Source organism: Ambystoma mexicanum, chromosome 2p, assembly GCF_040938575.1.
Source record: "Ambystoma mexicanum isolate Mex_15411 chromosome 2p, UKY_AmexF1_1, whole genome shotgun sequence".
Lineage (NCBI taxonomy): Eukaryota > Metazoa > Chordata > Amphibia > Caudata > Ambystomatidae > Ambystoma > Ambystoma mexicanum.
In genome coordinates, this window is record NC_090923.1 from 312,920,490 (window position 1) to 312,938,405 (window position 17,916).

A 17,916-nucleotide genomic window follows, 5' to 3' on the forward strand; every position below is an offset into this window, starting at 1 on the left:
GCACTTCACAAATATTATTTTGATAACGTTGTTGAGAATTTATAACATCATATCATATAATATAATAAAAGGCCAGATGTATGTTTGTTTGATGCAGTCATGCGCAGTAGAGACTGCTTGCTTCGCCTGTTGTCACCGCTAGAGGGAGCTGTTGCATTAGGAAACATATACGGCCAGATGTATGTTTGACACTTTGAACATGTTTTTTCTAATGCACTTTGGCCCGTTTACACAGGCTTTCACACTAGTGTTGAAATAAAGAGATTTGTGAGCTTTTGGATGCCAAAAATAAATCTTGCTTACATCAAACCTAATATGTCATAACTTGTCTATGACCTATCTCTTCACCTTCCTTAGCTGGTTCATTAACAATAAAAGAATATTGGTTGCACTAACTGAAGCTTTATATTTCTGCTTTCAGATAACACTTGCATTTACTATTCTTTCTACCTGTAGTCATGCAGTGTATATCTTTGCAACATACATGTGTGTGTTGGGAATATGTTTTGTTGGTGTTTTCCAGCTGAAACTGAATTATTGTGTACATTCTATCTTTTGATTAGAAAGGGAAGTGTAGAGAATAAAGAAGGTGAAAAAAAAGAAGAGGACCAAAAGAAAGTCAAAGAAATAAAGGTATTCATATTTACACCCATTCCATAGAAGTTTAGTTGTTGTTGTCTTGAAAAACAAATTATCATATTCACTCCATTTCTGATACATTTTTAAATTTAACTAAAATGTTCATTTTTTTTTAATGGTGTTATAGACTTTTGAAAAGATTTTAAAATAATCTTATACAACTCCTCATACCTTTGGGATTATAAGCATTTTACGTGCAATTAAAAAAGTAAAAATGCATAAAGTAGAAGGTGTATTTGGAAAAGAAAAACATTATTTGAGCGCTGTCCTCTTTATCCAAGTTTTAGTTCTGTAACAGAGATGATTTTCAAAAATCATTAATCTTTGCACAGATTTTAAAGCAAATTAAGAAGAAATGATTTAAAAATTCTGGAATGTATATGCAAACATTTTTATGGTCCGCTACTCTTCATTATCATTTACATTTAGTTAGCCAGTGCAATTTTACTTTCACTGTATTATGCCTGTGGAGCAGTCCCTCAGTGTTGGCTCAATTTCCATTTTTATGTAGAAAATAGATATTGAAAAATGATAGCACCATATGGAGCTCTGGTTTATTTTTATTTTTTAAATTGAATTTCAGTTATACAATACACGTAAAGATTTAATTACATTTCCTCATACGTCTCTTTTGAAATTTAGGTTGTAGTTGAAGAATGTCAAGATGAAAATAATGAAGAGAAGAATCCCTATCCTGCCAGTGATGTCCCTGGTATGATAAGTGTGCAGGCCAATCTGTCAGTGCATTAAAAAACATATATTCTTTATTTTATCATTTTGAATCATATGCTACCCAAATGCAGGATGTTTTATTTTGTAATTCATGTCTTTTCATATACGTGAATTACATTTTTAGCGTTTTACCTTTTGTTTGCTGTGAAGACATGTATTTTAAGGACTTCTGTGAATCTGATGATGGCCTTTTCTGGTTAAATGCAAATGCAATTGATTCACTACTCTGAGTATGTATGATTCAAGGGTGTGACAGAATGCCATCTGCAAAGTTAGGCAGTCCCAAGGTTTTTTGATTTTGGGAATATTATATGATAGGTTATTTATAACGTGCGTAATAACCAGAGGTTACTACGCGCAGACCCGGGGATCGAACCTATGTTGCTCCATGTCGTCTTGTTTCCAAGGTGAGCACGTTGCCCCTGAGCTATCCTCCCGAGACTATGCAAAATGATACTCGTAATTCTGCCTCAGAAAAAGAACTCTGATGATCAGTCTCACTTTCCAAATGCTCAACGCTGAAAATTACAGTGTAAAAATGTATGTCTGCTGATACCGTCGACTAACACCACCAGCAGGTGCTCTGTATTTTGGCAAAATGGCAGATAAAGAGTAACATATGCATTCCTGTAAACAGCCTGCTGGATACCAACATTCCAAGAGCCAGGGACAGCTCTTAACTATGGACAATCCTGATCTGAATTATATATAATTGTATATCCCCCAAGACCTGGTGGCAGCGTAAGAAATACAAATAAGCCATATCTGGTTTTATATTGTGGCCTATGGAAATAAACTGTTCTACTGGCCAAACCATTTTGATGTAATTTTGTTGTCGCCCTGCTTTCTCAGCACTCATTCAACTGTCAGAGTTTTGTGTACTACTGTCCTGTGATTGAGTTTCACAAAACAAACCATTTGGATCCAGCCCTGGAAGCTTCCTTTGTTCTCTCTGCAAAGGCTTGTATGTTGTATTTGTTTTTGTATGGGGAGGAGAGGTGCTACCACCTGAAGGTATTTCAGTGCTCGGCCAAGAAGAGGAAAGAGGGTGACAAGAAAGCGATTCAAATAGGAATGTTTTCCTAAAGGCAATAGAACTAATATGTCTAGTAACTGATTTATGTGGGCGGGAAGAAGAATGTTGACTCTGTAAGATTGTCAGGTGCAGTGTTATAAATAGTTCAATGTACGATGGTTAAAGGTTTGAATACAATTCTTGACTTTATTGGAAGTCAATGTAGTTTGTGAAGTACAGGTATAATTGGAGCATCTCTAGGAGTGCCCTAAAATAAATGGGCAGCGATATTCTGAAGGAGTTTAGGTCATTGCCACATGTTTCCTGTAATGCCCGCGTAATGGGCATTATTTTTTATTTTTTATTTTTTTTGTTTTCGGTTGAAATTAATCAACCTTTCAATATTTATATAGTACAAATTAAAACATTAAAACATAGAAGTGGAAGAAAAAAGAAAAAAAGAAAACGCAACATACAAAAAAACACATGTGTATATACTGATAAATAGTTATACTAAAGCTAAATCACCATTACATTGCACATTGTTTCCATTGTTACATTTAAATACATTTTACAGACCATTCAACATAGATACATAATCATAGATACAGTTAATCATGAATATGTACAAGAGTCGCAAAACAAGAAGCAGTTAAACATAAAACAGTTTAGCATATCAAGACCCAATTAGCACGCAGGTGATTCATGAGTTGACTGCATAACGCATAAATGGCCAAGGGTTATAGTGAGTCTATTCACAGATTCCTATTTGCAGACTGTCCAATGGGCATTACAGTAATGCAGTCTAGACACTCTCATAGAAAAAACCATGTGGGCGCCATGTTCAGGAGATAGGAACCATTTAACTTCTCTTAGCAACATCAGATACTCATTACAGGCGCTAAAGGTCAGATTAATGTCGGAAGTCATGGATAGCGAAGAGTCAAAGAACATTCCCAGAGTTTTTACCTTCATTTGCATAGTACTATTACCGGCTGAAAGAGTGATGTTGGCATAAAGACTTTGCATTTTTTTATGTTCATACTTGGGTTGCTCACTAACAAAATGTCGATCTTATTGTGATTTAGTCCAGGCCAATTTTCAGCCATCAATTTTTCAATCCTAATAAATACTGATTGAATGCAGGAGACATTAGAATGAAAGTCACCATTAATCTAATAAATATGTTGGTATCGTCTGCATAATTTTGGAAGATGGCATCAGAGTCTGGCATTAAATCATGAAACGCGTTTTGCATAACTCAAACATGACAGCCACAAAACAGTGCTCCATGGGCCACATCCTGGCAGGGGAACCATGGGAACCAGGCTCGCTGCCAACAGAACAATGCCTCCCAAAATGAGAGAATTGAACACCAGCATTTCTCGCTGATGTGAGGGAGCTATACAATAAAATGTGTGTGCCACATACGATTCGGAAGCCCGCTCCTGGAGCTGTGTGTGGTGTGGAGCGAGGGAGCCTGTTCGGTGCAGTGCTGGCTGACAGGGACCGTTGGACACTGGAAGCCCTGTTGATCTGCACACATTGCTGGGATTGAAAAGCCAGCAAAGAACTCGGCATGATGAGCACTCACCCTCTCAGGACAGGGAAGGAGGAGTGCCTCCCTGAATTCGATTCTGGAAGGGTCCCTAGTCGGTATGCCATAGGCTACTTTTCGAGGTTCCTATGATTGCGCTAGGCTGGCTGAGCACTACTCTGCAGACGGACGGTGAGTGGCTGGCAGGTCAGAGCGGTCTGAGGCAGCAATGGGGACCTTTATCTCTCTGCAATGAGAAAGAGAAGGACAAAGAGGTGAGTGGGCAAGCTGAGATCCTTGAAGGTGTAAAAGAATAAGAAGCAAATGTTGAATGAACCTAGACACACATACTCTGAGACAGAGGAGAGATGGACACCTGCGACAAGGAAAGGGAAACCTACACAACTTAAAGAGCCTCCAAACGGCCCCAAACCAAGTGACTCCCATTTTGAAGATATACAGCCCATCCACAAAAGGCTCTAGGCTTGTTTGGAAACCCGCAACCATAACCCAAGTCTGCAAGGGAAAGCCGTAGTGGCCTGCTGAATCACAAGACCTTCTAGTGAATATGTGCGCACATGAGGGTGTCCCTTGAGACCTGAGGAATCTCCATGAGATTGTTAACGGTTCACACTAATCTGCATTATGGCCAAACAAGCCATCCTGTTTTGCCTTCCTTCCAGGAAAGGGTTAACTGACTTTGCATTGGGGGGTTATTGAAAGTACCTACCTGCTTAAGAACCATTGCGTGAATCCTTGTTTTATTCCCTCTTTTCTTGAACACTTCTCCAAAGACTATTCTAAATGAAAACAGTGATATATTAATGTCCATAGCAGCCTAACAATTGAAGTCACCTGAGGGTGTAGCTAGTGCATGTGAGCCATCCCTAAATGTATTTGTGTGTTGCTTTATATTGCTCCCTTCTGAAGAAGGCTTATTCTAGCTGACTGATAAATAAATTAATAATTGTTTAATCAAGAAACCTTGAATTTGAATACTTGTCACTGTGAATCTCTCTGTAACTTGAGATAAGCCTGGCTACTCGACCACACTACCAACCTGTGTAGTACATACTTATACCAAAGGTTGGGTTCCTATTGCCAGGAGGTCAGGGTTGTTGTAGTGCACCCAAAGGGTACTGCATACAATCTTGCCGAACAGTGGCAAAGCGTTTGTGAAGTTGAAAACCTTGAGAAAGAAATATATCAAGCCATAACAGGACATGGGAGTCATTCTCCTGTACCACATCAGGAGTTCAGAAAAAGACACCTGGGGAAGGGAGTCATCCTCCCTGGCCTTGTGTTGAACTGTGCAAACACATACCAAGAGAAGGGAGTAATTTCCCCTGGTTTAATTGAAGAGTGTAAGGAGCCCCGCCAGGAGAAAGGAGCTGTTGTGCCAGGACTGGGTTAAACTCTGAAGCCAGGGGAAGGGAGTCATTCCCCCTGGTAATTCTGGTTTGTGAGAACACTCTTTTTGAACATTACCCAAGAAGAAGGAGAAGGCATTGTGACTGTCTTCCCCTTTTGTTTCGCCGCATATACTTTTTATTAAACAAAAAATGTTTTATTGTTTTTTTAAAGGCATAAATAAACACATTACAATCATCTCTCTTCATTACAGGAGGGGAAAGTGGGACATTACTAAAGTCAACATATCCAGGGGGGGGGGGGGAGAGGAGAGAAAGGGAGAGCGAGAGAGAGACAAACAATAACCAAGAACTTTCTAAGAACTCAGTATCAGGGACCCCAGTCCAACGGACCGTCCATCAAAATTCGGGAAAGCATATAATGTAGTCTTACAGATCAGGCTCAATCTGCCCTGTGTTACAGAGCCTCACACCGTCTTCATCTCTGTGGTGAAGCTTCTGGTAGTTAGGCGGCCTCCTCCCACCGATTCCATATCTTGTTCGCCTTTTGCGGGCAGCCTCTCACCTTGTACACCCGGTATTCCGTTGCAGCGCAAATGTCCACATCCGTGACCCATTGGTCGTAGCTAGGAGTTCGTTCCGAGCCCCACAGTTGCGCAATGTTCCGCCTAAGTACCGCTGTTGCGGTCGACGAGAGCAATTTCTCATAGCGGGAGCGCCGCATATACTTGATTGCTCTTATACGTGGATGAAAGAGCCCTTCCATTTGGCATAGAGTGAGTGATGCAGCCAAATCCTCCGAAGCACGCGTAAGCGAGTATTTACATTTCTAACAGATACTTACTCATTCACCTCCGATTCAATGCACGCCTTCTGTGTAGCGTTTTTCCAGGTTGGCACTTGGAAGAAAATAATGGGATTTTTCCTAATAACGAACGGAGGGGAAAGCGGTAAGATCTTGGAGTAACTAGCCGTACTCCCTTGGTGACAAATTATTCTACAACCATCTTTAGAAACCCAATACTGGGCAGATACGTGCGAGTACTCTAGTGAACAAGAGAGAGGTCTATTAGAGAAGGTTGTGTCGAAGTGGGTGTTTGCAAACTGCGACGATGAAATAAACACTAAAACTAGAAGGGACTTGGGTTGACCAGGTCTTACAGGAACGTACACATTGACACCCTTTCCTGACACGTGAATAATGGTTGTTTCTACTGCACTGATGATGAGACTTCGTTTAAAGACAAACTCGGTTTCGGAACCTCCTTCCGTCCCTATGACAAACGCACTACTAATTTCAGAACCAACTCTACCTTGTAGTAACCGACCACCCATTCTGGGGAATACAGCGAATACTAAAGTCCCTCAAATCTCAATGAATATGATGGGATATGACCCTAAGAGCAGAGAATGCACGGAAGTGGTAGACCCCAACAGGGAAGCCGGGCTAGACAGTGATAACCATGAGACTGGGTTAGGAAACAATCAAAAATCCAATAATGTGACATTACCAGACCTGATACCAATACTTGGTGTTAATCGAGACCCGAAGAGAAAAAACAAACATAAAAAGATTTTGGCAGATAGGTTGTTCCTGGATTTAACGAATGAAGAAACAGCTACCATTAACAACATTGAGAGTGAAATGAAACACAATGAACCGGACCGGAGCTGGTTAGGCAGAATGAAGGATCAGCTATGAATAACAGCCAAAGAATTAAGCAAAGATTGCAAAAGAAATATGGAGAAAAAACCATGACTTTATCAAAAATGATAAATACCAAACACCAGCAAAAGACCAACAAATCAATACTCAGTTAACCCGTCTGTCGCGCAACATAACCGAAATTGAGACATTGATGTGTAGCCACGAAAAACGAAATAAACTATTTGGAAAGATACTTGAAAATACCTCTAAAGAAATACGGATGACATCCACTCCAACAACAGCAAGCGAGAACTCCAACAAAAAGACATCACACGGCAATCAAGAAAAAAGTGAAGCAACTGCTATCATAGACAGAGCAAGCATGAAACTTGATGATATGAAAAGAGGTAAAGAAATTAATGAGGAAAAGGAGGAAATAACCAGCAGTAAATGTCAATGCCCTTTAGCGATTCGCCAACAACAAGAGACTATAACTACCACTATGGTCGATTTACAGAACCGTTTGATAGCTGTTGCTACGCAACCAATGATTCCATTCATGAAATTGCAAGAAGCAGGTACTGATGCTATAAAAGATCAAGCAACGTTGCTTACATTAATACACTCTAAATAACTTTTTCTCGAGGCATTCATCAATAAAATACAGAACAGACTCGATACTGAAGCAGAAGCTACCATTCAATGGCAGACAAGACTGTTTGATGTCGCTAGGAGTGACAGAATGGAGAAAACGAATTTGACAACAGCGGTTCTAGCTTTGTTATCCAATGTACATACCGCAAAGGATTAGACCACACTCGCAATCAACCCAGCGGAAATACAAAAGACACAATTGAATCAAGAATTGATCCAAAAATATGATAATCAAACAAGATCAGAGAAAACTAACAGCGAAGGGACTGTTCATGAGAGAGCGACAATAACTAAACCAGAAGTTCATGATATACACGGGGCAAAGCAGCAATTGCCACTACAAGAAACACCAAACTTACCATCAAAGGATAAATTAATTAACAAGATACAAAACAAGTCTTCGATACATAAGACACCTGAGATAATGAGCTCAAAAGACAGAAAACAGATAAAAAAATCTGATGCAAGAACAACAACAAAACAAATAAAGCCCTGAAAGGGAAGAAAAAGAACTGTGGGTCAAGAGCATTTTTAAGAAACCTCACATTACCTGGTCCCACAAAATACAAAGTACAGAAACAGACTGATTCAATCGAGGAAGCAAAAAAGGGAAGATCAAAGTCCCCCGCTCCCAATATTAAGAGTTTACAGGACAACTAAAGGAAAAACAGGAAAAAGTCGATGACTTATTACAACAACAGGCTTTGATGAATCTATCCGTTTATACGGAGCAGAAACAAGATTACAGATCTGATGATTCAGACCATGAGGAAATTACATCAGTGATCATACTGGATCAATATGAAGAAGGTCACTCCGTACAACAACAAACAGATTTATTAGATGAGGACATATCTGATACTGATCTAGTTTAGACAACATGGGAAGACCTGTCTGTGATAGAAATAACTTCAATGTCAGAAACGACGGCCTGAGATATCACAAGAAAGTTAGACGAATAAAGAAATAAGGATAAAGATCAGCGGGAACAATCTCGAGGCACTGAGCCAAGATTACCTGAATTTCTTGATACACGGACAAAAGTTGCAGGAAAAAACCTACAAATAGAAAGAACAGAAATAATTAAGGATGGGTTAATACATAATAGAACAACTATCCTACGCCTTTTTCAAGTAATCCCCTCGTTGAAGAATATTGGATCTGGAGACATATAGCTGATTCAGTTCATCTCTGATGCGAGTACGGATCAAGTAAAGATCGAATGTAACTCTGGAGAGGTGATGAATAATACCTTGCGAGCCAGAAGATATTTCTCTCAATTGGGCTTTCTATGAACAACAGTTGAAGATTCAAATACGAGTAATGACCCGAATGAAAGAGGCAAACTCTCCCAGATCAAGTTATCCAAAGAATCGAACAAGCTTTACTCGACATGCGAAATCAATTAGACGGACAAATCTGTCATGTCTAGAATACACAAAGCATTTCATATGGAGAGATCTAGAGAAGACTAATTCTGCGACGCTAGTTTCGAGCCCAAGACGCCTAAAACAACTAGAAAAAAGTTCTGGAGAACATCTCTCCATATGTTCCTGGATCACTAGAGGACTGGCACACCTCTTTCACTCGAATAATAACGAATTAGACAGATATAATCAGTATGTCATCTTGAAAACATAAAACTGGGAAGTGGATGTGTATCGGGTATAATGCTCTTGTTGGGTGCCCTCATATCAGCACAAAGCCTTAGTTTTCATGTGAGTTTTACTGCTAAAGCTGTTGATGATATGCCTCGATTCTCTCTACAACCCTTTAACTTTGCAGTTTCAGCATTTACTTCACTCCTTATCCGTACTTGAATGCTCCACTATTTGTCTTGAACCTGGACGAAATCTAATTCATTGTATATAGCCGTTGAGGCATTCTATTTCTTCTCTAAATATGTCTGCCTCTCCTAATTCTTTAAAACACAGAGCTGTTTCTTCTAAGCTGGGATTCAAATTGATGTTCAATTTCTTTTGATGCAGCCAAATGAAAAGTGGTTGGAGCCTTTGCCGGTAACATATCCTTTTCCAATGGCGCTTCTGCCTTTGAATTCTAACTCTGCTGCCAACCAACCTGTGTCTATTCATACTCCAACATGTGTCACTGGTTTAATATCAACTCCGTTCAATCTCATGGTTTTGAATACTTTGACTCAGGCACACAATACACCATGCTCCCAAAGGCAATCTTTGACAATCATCATCCATGTAGGATTGTCATTTATGAGCATGGTTTCGTCTTCTTGTGCCCCTGTTGCAAAAACTGGTTCCTCTGATTCTTCATACATTTCATCCACTAGGTGTATTGTGTTTGTTCTACAACATTTTGCTAGATTGCCTTCATGTTTACATTTATTGCATACAGATTTTAATGCCGGACAATTTGAACTGTTGACAAAATCAGTAGCACATTCGTTGAAGGGACTTTTGATTCTTTACCAATACTGGTCTGTTGATACAAAGATCTGGGGGCTGTAATGATCTTCCTGAATCGCTGATTCTTATTATAGGTTTGTTATGTGCTTTCGATGTGATTGCATTTGTATCTGATCCATGTTCTTCTCTTTTCTTACTCTTACTTTTTCCGTCTATCTCCTCTCCAGAGCCTTTGCACATATATCTGTATGTGCAACCTCTTTGGCTATTCACAAGACTTCTTCCAGATTCATGTCACCCTTGAACCACAGTTGTTTTTTCACTTTACTGTGTCTGCAATAGAATTGATCTCCTAATCTTTGTCGGTCTGTGTACCAAAGTTACATGATCTGGCTAATACCTGTAATGCAGTGATACATTGTTCTACAGTTGCTCCTTCCTCTTGTGACCTCTTACTGAACCAGTACTTTTCTAGTATCACACTTATTTTGGTTTCAAAGTGGTTGTCTAGTTTGGTAGTGAATTTTTCAAACTCATTTAGGTTCCCTGCATCTGACTGATTATGTTCTCGTAGATCTTAACATTTGTCCTGTTCAGCAGTCACTAAGCAGTGCATCAGTAGCAATTTCTTCCATTGTATTCTGCATTTAGTCCCACTTACTGCATTGACATAATTTCCAAATGCCCTTTTCCACCTTTGGAATCCGTGGTTTTCTAGGCGATGGAAGGAAAGTCAATGTTGGAGGGATATTCAGCATTATGTGTTGTATTGTATTCAGACTAGTGTTCTACTGTCCCAATGTCCAAGGTCACTGATGTTGTTTAGTTTATTTACAGTGTGGATATGGTGTGGAATCTAAAGGATCCACTTTTCTTTTAACTACTGTGAGAAACCTGAGGGTATTCACCCAGGTAGAGCTTAGTAATCCCTTATACAGGTGGCCAGGACACGGACATCACTGTTGAATCCAGTTCCTGGGGGTGGACCAGTGGGGGAGAGGATCACCTGGGTGGGGGAGACTGTGGTTACGCTTGGGAGGATATCCAAGGTGAGGCACAGTACTGTACCGAGAAGGAAGAAGGGGACGAGATCCCTGAAGCCTTTGTAGGTTACAGTACATCTGCCTCCCCCCTCCCATTAGATCTCTCCTGCCCAAATCCCACAACCCCTCCGTACATAATCAATCCTCTAAGGTGCCAAACCCGTTTACCCCAATAAATACAAATACAAAACATAACTCCCAGAATTCTTGTTTCACCGGTCTCCATTCGAATACTCCCCATCCTTCTTCCCGTCGCCCTGATTATTATTTTCCACACTCCCAACCTGATCAGACAAAGTACTACCATTCCCACAACCCCCTTGTTAATTTCATGATCCCTGCAAATCCTACCAATCCTGTCCTTCTGATGATCATTTTCCGAAATCCCAGTCTACTTTGACTGAGTACTACCATTTCCACAATCCTCTATGTTCTGTTTTACATCCCAGTCATTTTTGTCCATTTTTCAAACCTTCCCCATCATACCCCGCAGGATATTCGAATTCTCTGATTTTCAAACACAAACACCTTTGCAAAGGGTAATACAACTGTTTACCTGACATGTCCGGATACAAGGGTCAGGCCAAGTCAGGCAATTAACCTAAACCACACACACCTGATGGCCCTTCCTTTTCCCCACAGGGATAAAAGGTGGAGCAGGAGAGCACAGTATGAGTAAGGCCTGTACAGCACACAGCACGAGACAGCTACCACGCGGAAGTTCAAAAGAAGGAGAAAGGCAGCAGGAATCGAGAGGGTGGCGAGGTGAGAAGTGACCTTGTCCTTTTCGTTCCAGGCCCGCAGAACCTTTGTGGAAGAGAGCCTAAGACTGTGAACAATAGCACAAGTGTCCTGCAGCAAATGTCACTGGTACACGGGGCAAGCCGATACCGATAAGCAACAGCGAGGGAAGCTCCTGTGCTCGTGGTACCGACCTTGACTCCAGAGAAGCCAAAACCAAGCAGTTCGACACAGTCAGTGAGTCGAGGGGAGAACCGATAAGAACCGGGCTGTGATGAATGAGAATCGCAAAGTGGCAAGTTTTGAACCAAAGCTAAAGACTGTGAATAAACTGTTCAAAGTGTGAAGGGGAGACCAGCTGCACAGGGAAAGCAGCACCACGTGGGTGATAACTGGAGACACTATGGTCGAGTCCCATATGAGAGAAACTACAAGTGCCAGAAGGCCGTAGGAAAGCCCGCAAAATAGGTAAAAGTAGTCATACAGAGGGTCAGGCAAAATCCCTGCACAATCGAAATACTTTGATCTACAAACATTGTGAAAGAAAGTGTACATTGAGAAACCAAGGGAATTGAATCCTGTTAAGGCAAGAAGGGTCCAAGCCTGACGGATGGAGATCCAGGGGTGAAGCCATCACCCAAGAATATAAAGAGAAGAGGGGTCGAGCCCGACCGAGGGAGATCCCAAAATAGCTATCACCCAAAATAGACTGATAAAGGAACTGTGATATATTTTGGAATACGATTGAGAAGGGTCAGCATCAAGAAGAGGGGGAAACAGGGATGAACCTATAACCCAGCGAACTTCGGGAAAAGAACTTCCATTTGTTAAAGGATGGTTTGTTTTATTATTGGAACACGACAGGCCCTGAAGGCGCAAGACTTTCTAAGGAAACAAGACTTGGCAATCGGCCGCCCTGAGAACAACCATCGGAACTGTCATCTCGTGCTGGAGAGGCCCGAGATCATACTGTGCTCCAAATCTCAAGCCAGAAAGGCCAGAGACAGTACTGTACACCAAAGTCCCATCTTTCCCGGTGTACAAAACGTGGGAAAGGGAGGTCCAGGCTACTGCATCCTGGCATATTATTTGAGAATACTTTCTTTCCTTGAGAACTATTCCACACTCCTTTTTGTATTAGTTGTGAGGTTTGGCAATAGGTTTCTTAGTATAGGCCTTTTTTTATTTGACACAACACCGCTAGCACTGCCTTGTTTTTCATTTCATGGTTGGCGTTTGCCCCATTTTATGGTTAGGTTTAGATTAGGCGTTTTTCCAACCTGCATGCAGCATTTATTCAATAAACACCTTTGAACTGTGAACACTTGAGTCGGTCTTACTTGTTGTGACCATGAGTTCCTCACACTCCTTATTATTGATCTTGCCTTAAATCTGTTCTTTCTCAATCGAGAATTTCCTTTTTTCCCCCTATATTTCTTGTTTTATTTAAATTCTGCTGCCACGTTTTGTGTTTCTACTGCCTTGCAGTGCTTCTCTTTACTGAATACTACTCTATAAATGTGGGTTTGCTTTTTAATAACAGCCCCAACGCCGTAGCACTGTGGTGCTAGGCAAATGTGGAACGCTGTACTCTTGGCTCCCCTTTCCTTAAATGCTGCTCTATGCTAAGAAGTGCTATTCTCTAGCGTGGTCATGGATTGTGTGTTGCCACAACTGACACTCACCCAACTGTGCCTTTTTCTTGTGAGTTTTTCTCCTAATTTGGGGGCTTACTTCGTTTGCCACCCTCCGGTTCATGAAAAGGGCACCATGAGTCCAAACTGCCTGGCGCCTCAATCCTTCACAATGGTGGGGCCTGGTTTGAAGCCCTTATTGCCATTTGAGGTATACCAGCTTGAGACAGTGAGTAGTTCTTAGTATCTTTTTTCTTTATTATAAGATACCCTGAAATGGCACAACCAGGCGGCATCCAGCTTCCATTCCTCTCCTTTCGTTCACCACTTGTCAAGTGCACCCTAAGTCTGCCATTCCACATTCTCCTTCCAAACAATACTTCTATCCTACCATGGGGTTTTAGCATTGCTACATACTACATATGTGATGTGCTTTTTGATGTGCTTTTTCAGGCAAGTGGTATCTTGGCTCTAAGGAACAACAGTATCATTGAAAGATTTGCTTGGGAAATCGGAAGGTTTAAAAAATCTTCTGAAATGTGTTTCAGGCTCTAAATGTTTTAACTTGTATGGCATCGAGTGAGTGGTGAACACTTGCCAAAAGACAGGGCTTTAGTTCAGATGGGGCTAGCCTCGGTGGAGCCCGACACTCTCCAAAACCCTCTGTTGAGCCATGGGCCGCTGCTCCCCTCGAACACCGAATACTAATTGTGTCAAAATATTATATTATGCGCATTTCCCCGTCGCCGCCATGTACCTCAAACGTGAAGTGTACTTAGACTTTGTGTCCTGTTCAGATTGAGGACAGTAGTGCGAGGCCTATCTAAAGAAGTGCTGGAAATTGACAAATTTTACTTTGGGGTTTGTCAGTATGTGGGCCTGACGGCTCCAGCTGCAGCCCAGACCGAACGGGCCCGATTTCCTCAAGGAATCGCATCAAGTGCAGTTGGGGGGCATGGTCCTCCAACAAGACATATTTTGCCGGAGCATGGTCCCATCAGCCCAATTCCTCCCCTGATCTGAAGCAGAGGCACTGTTTTTGACATCCACCGCCAGGTAACAACAATATTCAGTCATGGATTACAGGTGCTGAGATGCTGGGATCTCCTTCACATTTTCCGTGTTTGCTCTGGCAGCAATTAATTGAAGCCAGTTCCAGACAAAGCAGCGTCCTCAGTGTTGTGATGAGTAACATTAGCCTGTCCGAGTAAAATCCTGCACCAGTTTGGAACACACAGTTAGCCCACTGTTACATCAATGAGCACCCGCTTTGTATGCTACTGGCACAGTTATCCTGAAGACATATGTTTCATTTTGTAACTTAAGAATCTGTTTTTTTAAGAATTTGGAATACCATGTACACATTTTTGTATAAAAGGTATTAACTCTGAAGGTCCTGTATTTTTTTTTAATGCAAAAACAATTAGCGCTGCTCATCTTGTTAACATGATTTTCCAACTCATCGGAAGAATAGACTGAATTACAATACACACAATTACAAACTAAAATAGTTTTCTTAAAGGGAAGATCATCGGTTGATTTCTGCATTTGTGGAACTGAATACCCAGCTCTATTTTGGCCATCCCCAGATCTCAGCCAGCTCCCTTATTAAAGCGCACCCAGCCCATGTTTTCTCATCACACTTAAAACAATGTCATAGGAATTCTCTTGGAATAGTGCATTGCACAAGACCGGTCAAGGCTAAGACACAGTGATCACCAGGTTTCTACACGTTCAGTGACCTATGGCTATTGAAAGGAGTGAATTGATCTACTTAGTCAAGAAACAGGGTTGGTGGCTTGCAGTGGGTACTAGAAGGTGCACCGACAAAATGGACACCTCACTAAAAAGATACTAGCTCCCACTGACCTTCATTTATAATCACATGATACTATAATGATCATTTTTGTCAATTCGGTGCAGACCTGCTAATTTTACATTTTGACATCTAGATCACCTTAGAGTATTAACTGCCTTCATAATGTCTACTGATGCTTACTTCCCTCAGGAACTGGACACAGAAAATGTCAAACGGCTCGGAAATTTAATGGTAGCTTCACGCGAAAAAATGAGGAAAACTGTCAGTGCTTTCCTCTGTTCTGACAGATTCATGCTTCACCCTTCTGTGGGATAACCTGGTTGGGGTGGTTGTTTGTTCTGAGTTGGTGGCACACAAGTCCGACTGACTGGCTTTAGATATCCGTCTGCACAAGCTACCCAACAGATCTGTTAGTATCGGTACACCACCTATTACTGAGCTAATGGGAGGTTTCTTGCAGTTTGTCTTGATCCCTGCAATGGAGTGTGTAGCCTGCAAACAGTGGATCATTTGATTAGATAGTGCTATCTTTGGCTCTCCAGATTATTTAAAAAAACTGTTGCAGTGTATCCTGTACCAGGAAGCATATGAGGGTTACAATTGTTCTACTGAAGACCTAGTAAAATTTAATTTACACTCAGCCAGTGCTTCACTAAAACACTTTCCTTGTCTTGTTTATCAGGAAGTGAGTATCTTCATGGGGTGCGATGGGGGGGTCCATCCACTCATTGCTCTTGCGCAATACACATCAGCATCTAAGTTTTGTTTTACTTTTCAAGCTATTCATCCTAATTGTATGCAGCTTGCTACTCACAACTTAAAATTACTGTAACACCATCTATAACACCAGCTACCCAGAATGCAGTGTCTGACGTACTGGGAAATAACGGTGTGCTGATCATCGAGCACAACTTAAAATCATGAACCAATTAGTCAGCTGCACTACTCATCTGTGCCAACTAGGTGGATGTGCCATTTGTTTTTAAAATCTTTACCATTTTACATTACATCATCAAATATACAGAACTTAAAATAGATTTGTTAGACAGGATTTCGGAACATAACCAAAAAACGTAACCAAAAACAATTCTGGCATCCCAAGTAGAAAGTTGCAGTTCATCAATAACTAGCAAAACATATACATAGACATTCGGTTAATAGTAATAGTTACCTACAAATTCAGCATATTTGCACATCAGAACTTTAGCCTCTACACGTCCTTCAAGGTGGATTCCAATCTGAGGGATAATCTGTCATCACGCTTGGAATATTTGTGTCATGAGGTCAGAGAGGAAAAGTCAAACTCAGTGTGGGCTTTGTGGTTATGAAGAGAAAGATAGTGAACATCTCCATGAGAATGTCTGATGCTGAAATCGAAAAGGTAGTGAACTTAGAAGGCTTTGTTGGATCTAGAAAAACATAAACCACCATCAATAACCTCTGTATCTTCAGTCTTTCGGAAGAAGTGAAAGAGGCTTACTGTAGGGGTTACATCAAAATCTGATTCCAAACCTACTCAATAGTCCTGGGTCACGGGGATAGCCTGCACTTCACAATTTCAAATCCAGCCACAGGATTTACCCAACTCTCATCCTTCAGGGGTCGATAAATGGGGTAATCACTTTTACAGTGCTTACAGGGAGGAGTAATCCTACAAGAAGTGATATGTAAGCACACAGCTATATTAATGTTACATCCACACTGCACTTTTATGCCAATAAAACCGATTGCATTCCTACAAATGAGTAAACAAGACCTAACCAACTCGAGTTATATTCAAAGTCCTGAGTGCTCATCATCGCACCCAGAACAGAAAGGCAGCCATGAAAATCTCTAGTCTCATGGTGAATGGACAGAAATTATGTATGCTTCAAGACTTTGCTAATAAAATGACACAAGTGAGGAAGACATTTTTGGAGATATATATATATATGAAAAAACAACACGTTTGCCAAAATAGTGCTCTGCCTGCATGTGCTGGTGCAAGGGAAAGAAATCTTGGCCATATTTCTAAATATACAAAAAACACATGTGTTTTGGTAAATTGTAACACTGCAAAAAAACAAAACATGTAGCAAAATAATCCCTGCACACACGACCAAACCGCTTTCTTAGAAAAGTATTTTATTCGATTACAAAAACCTTGTGCAACCAACACTGCATAATAGCTTAAAAAGGGTAGGCATCTGTCCCAGGCCTCCCTTGATGGCATACAGGTTATAAAACACTCACCCCACCAGGGTGGAAACCGCCACGCATTCCGCTTGTACACCAAGCTTCCTCAGGCTTTTTTTCTCCACGTTCGTGAAAACACCTACATTTTATTAAAACAGGAAGAGAACCAGCGTCGGCATTAGGCTCCTCCCCTTTGCTCTCGTATTAACCGATCACGTGATCGCGAGTGGCTGCTATTGCTAACGTGCAAAAAGGCAGCCATCCATGAAAGGTTTCATAATACAATAAATGCGAGTAAATACTGACCTCAGCCCTGCTAAATACAGATCGGGGAAAATACGAGGCTCAAGGGTGAAGCTGCCTACCGGATGCCGGATACTGCCAGACCTGCCAATTCTAAGTTTCAAACTAGAGTCCAACAGGTTCATACCTTCAACAAATTCATTGTAGGAACACAAACATTTCAGGGTCAATGTTCAGACCCAAGGGTCTCAGTGTATCAAATTTGCATATTGATGACACCTCTAG

The 17,916-nt window shown here is 41.1% G+C and overlaps 1 protein-coding gene across 5 annotated transcripts in view; it reads left to right on the plus strand.

Moving 5' to 3' along the window:
- The window catches only part of CACNA1D (calcium voltage-gated channel subunit alpha1 D), a 2,225,258-nt gene that overhangs the window by 1,104,183 nt on the left and 1,103,159 nt on the right, over positions 1-17,916 (plus strand). For all 5 annotated transcript variants that reach the window (XM_069643624.1, XM_069643621.1, XM_069643623.1 and 2 more), the window contains exons 17-18: positions 564-633; positions 1,282-1,351. In XM_069643624.1, the coding sequence (XP_069499725.1) occupies positions 564-633; positions 1,282-1,351 (140 nt within the window). The remainder of the gene's footprint in view (positions 1-563; positions 634-1,281; positions 1,352-17,916) is intronic.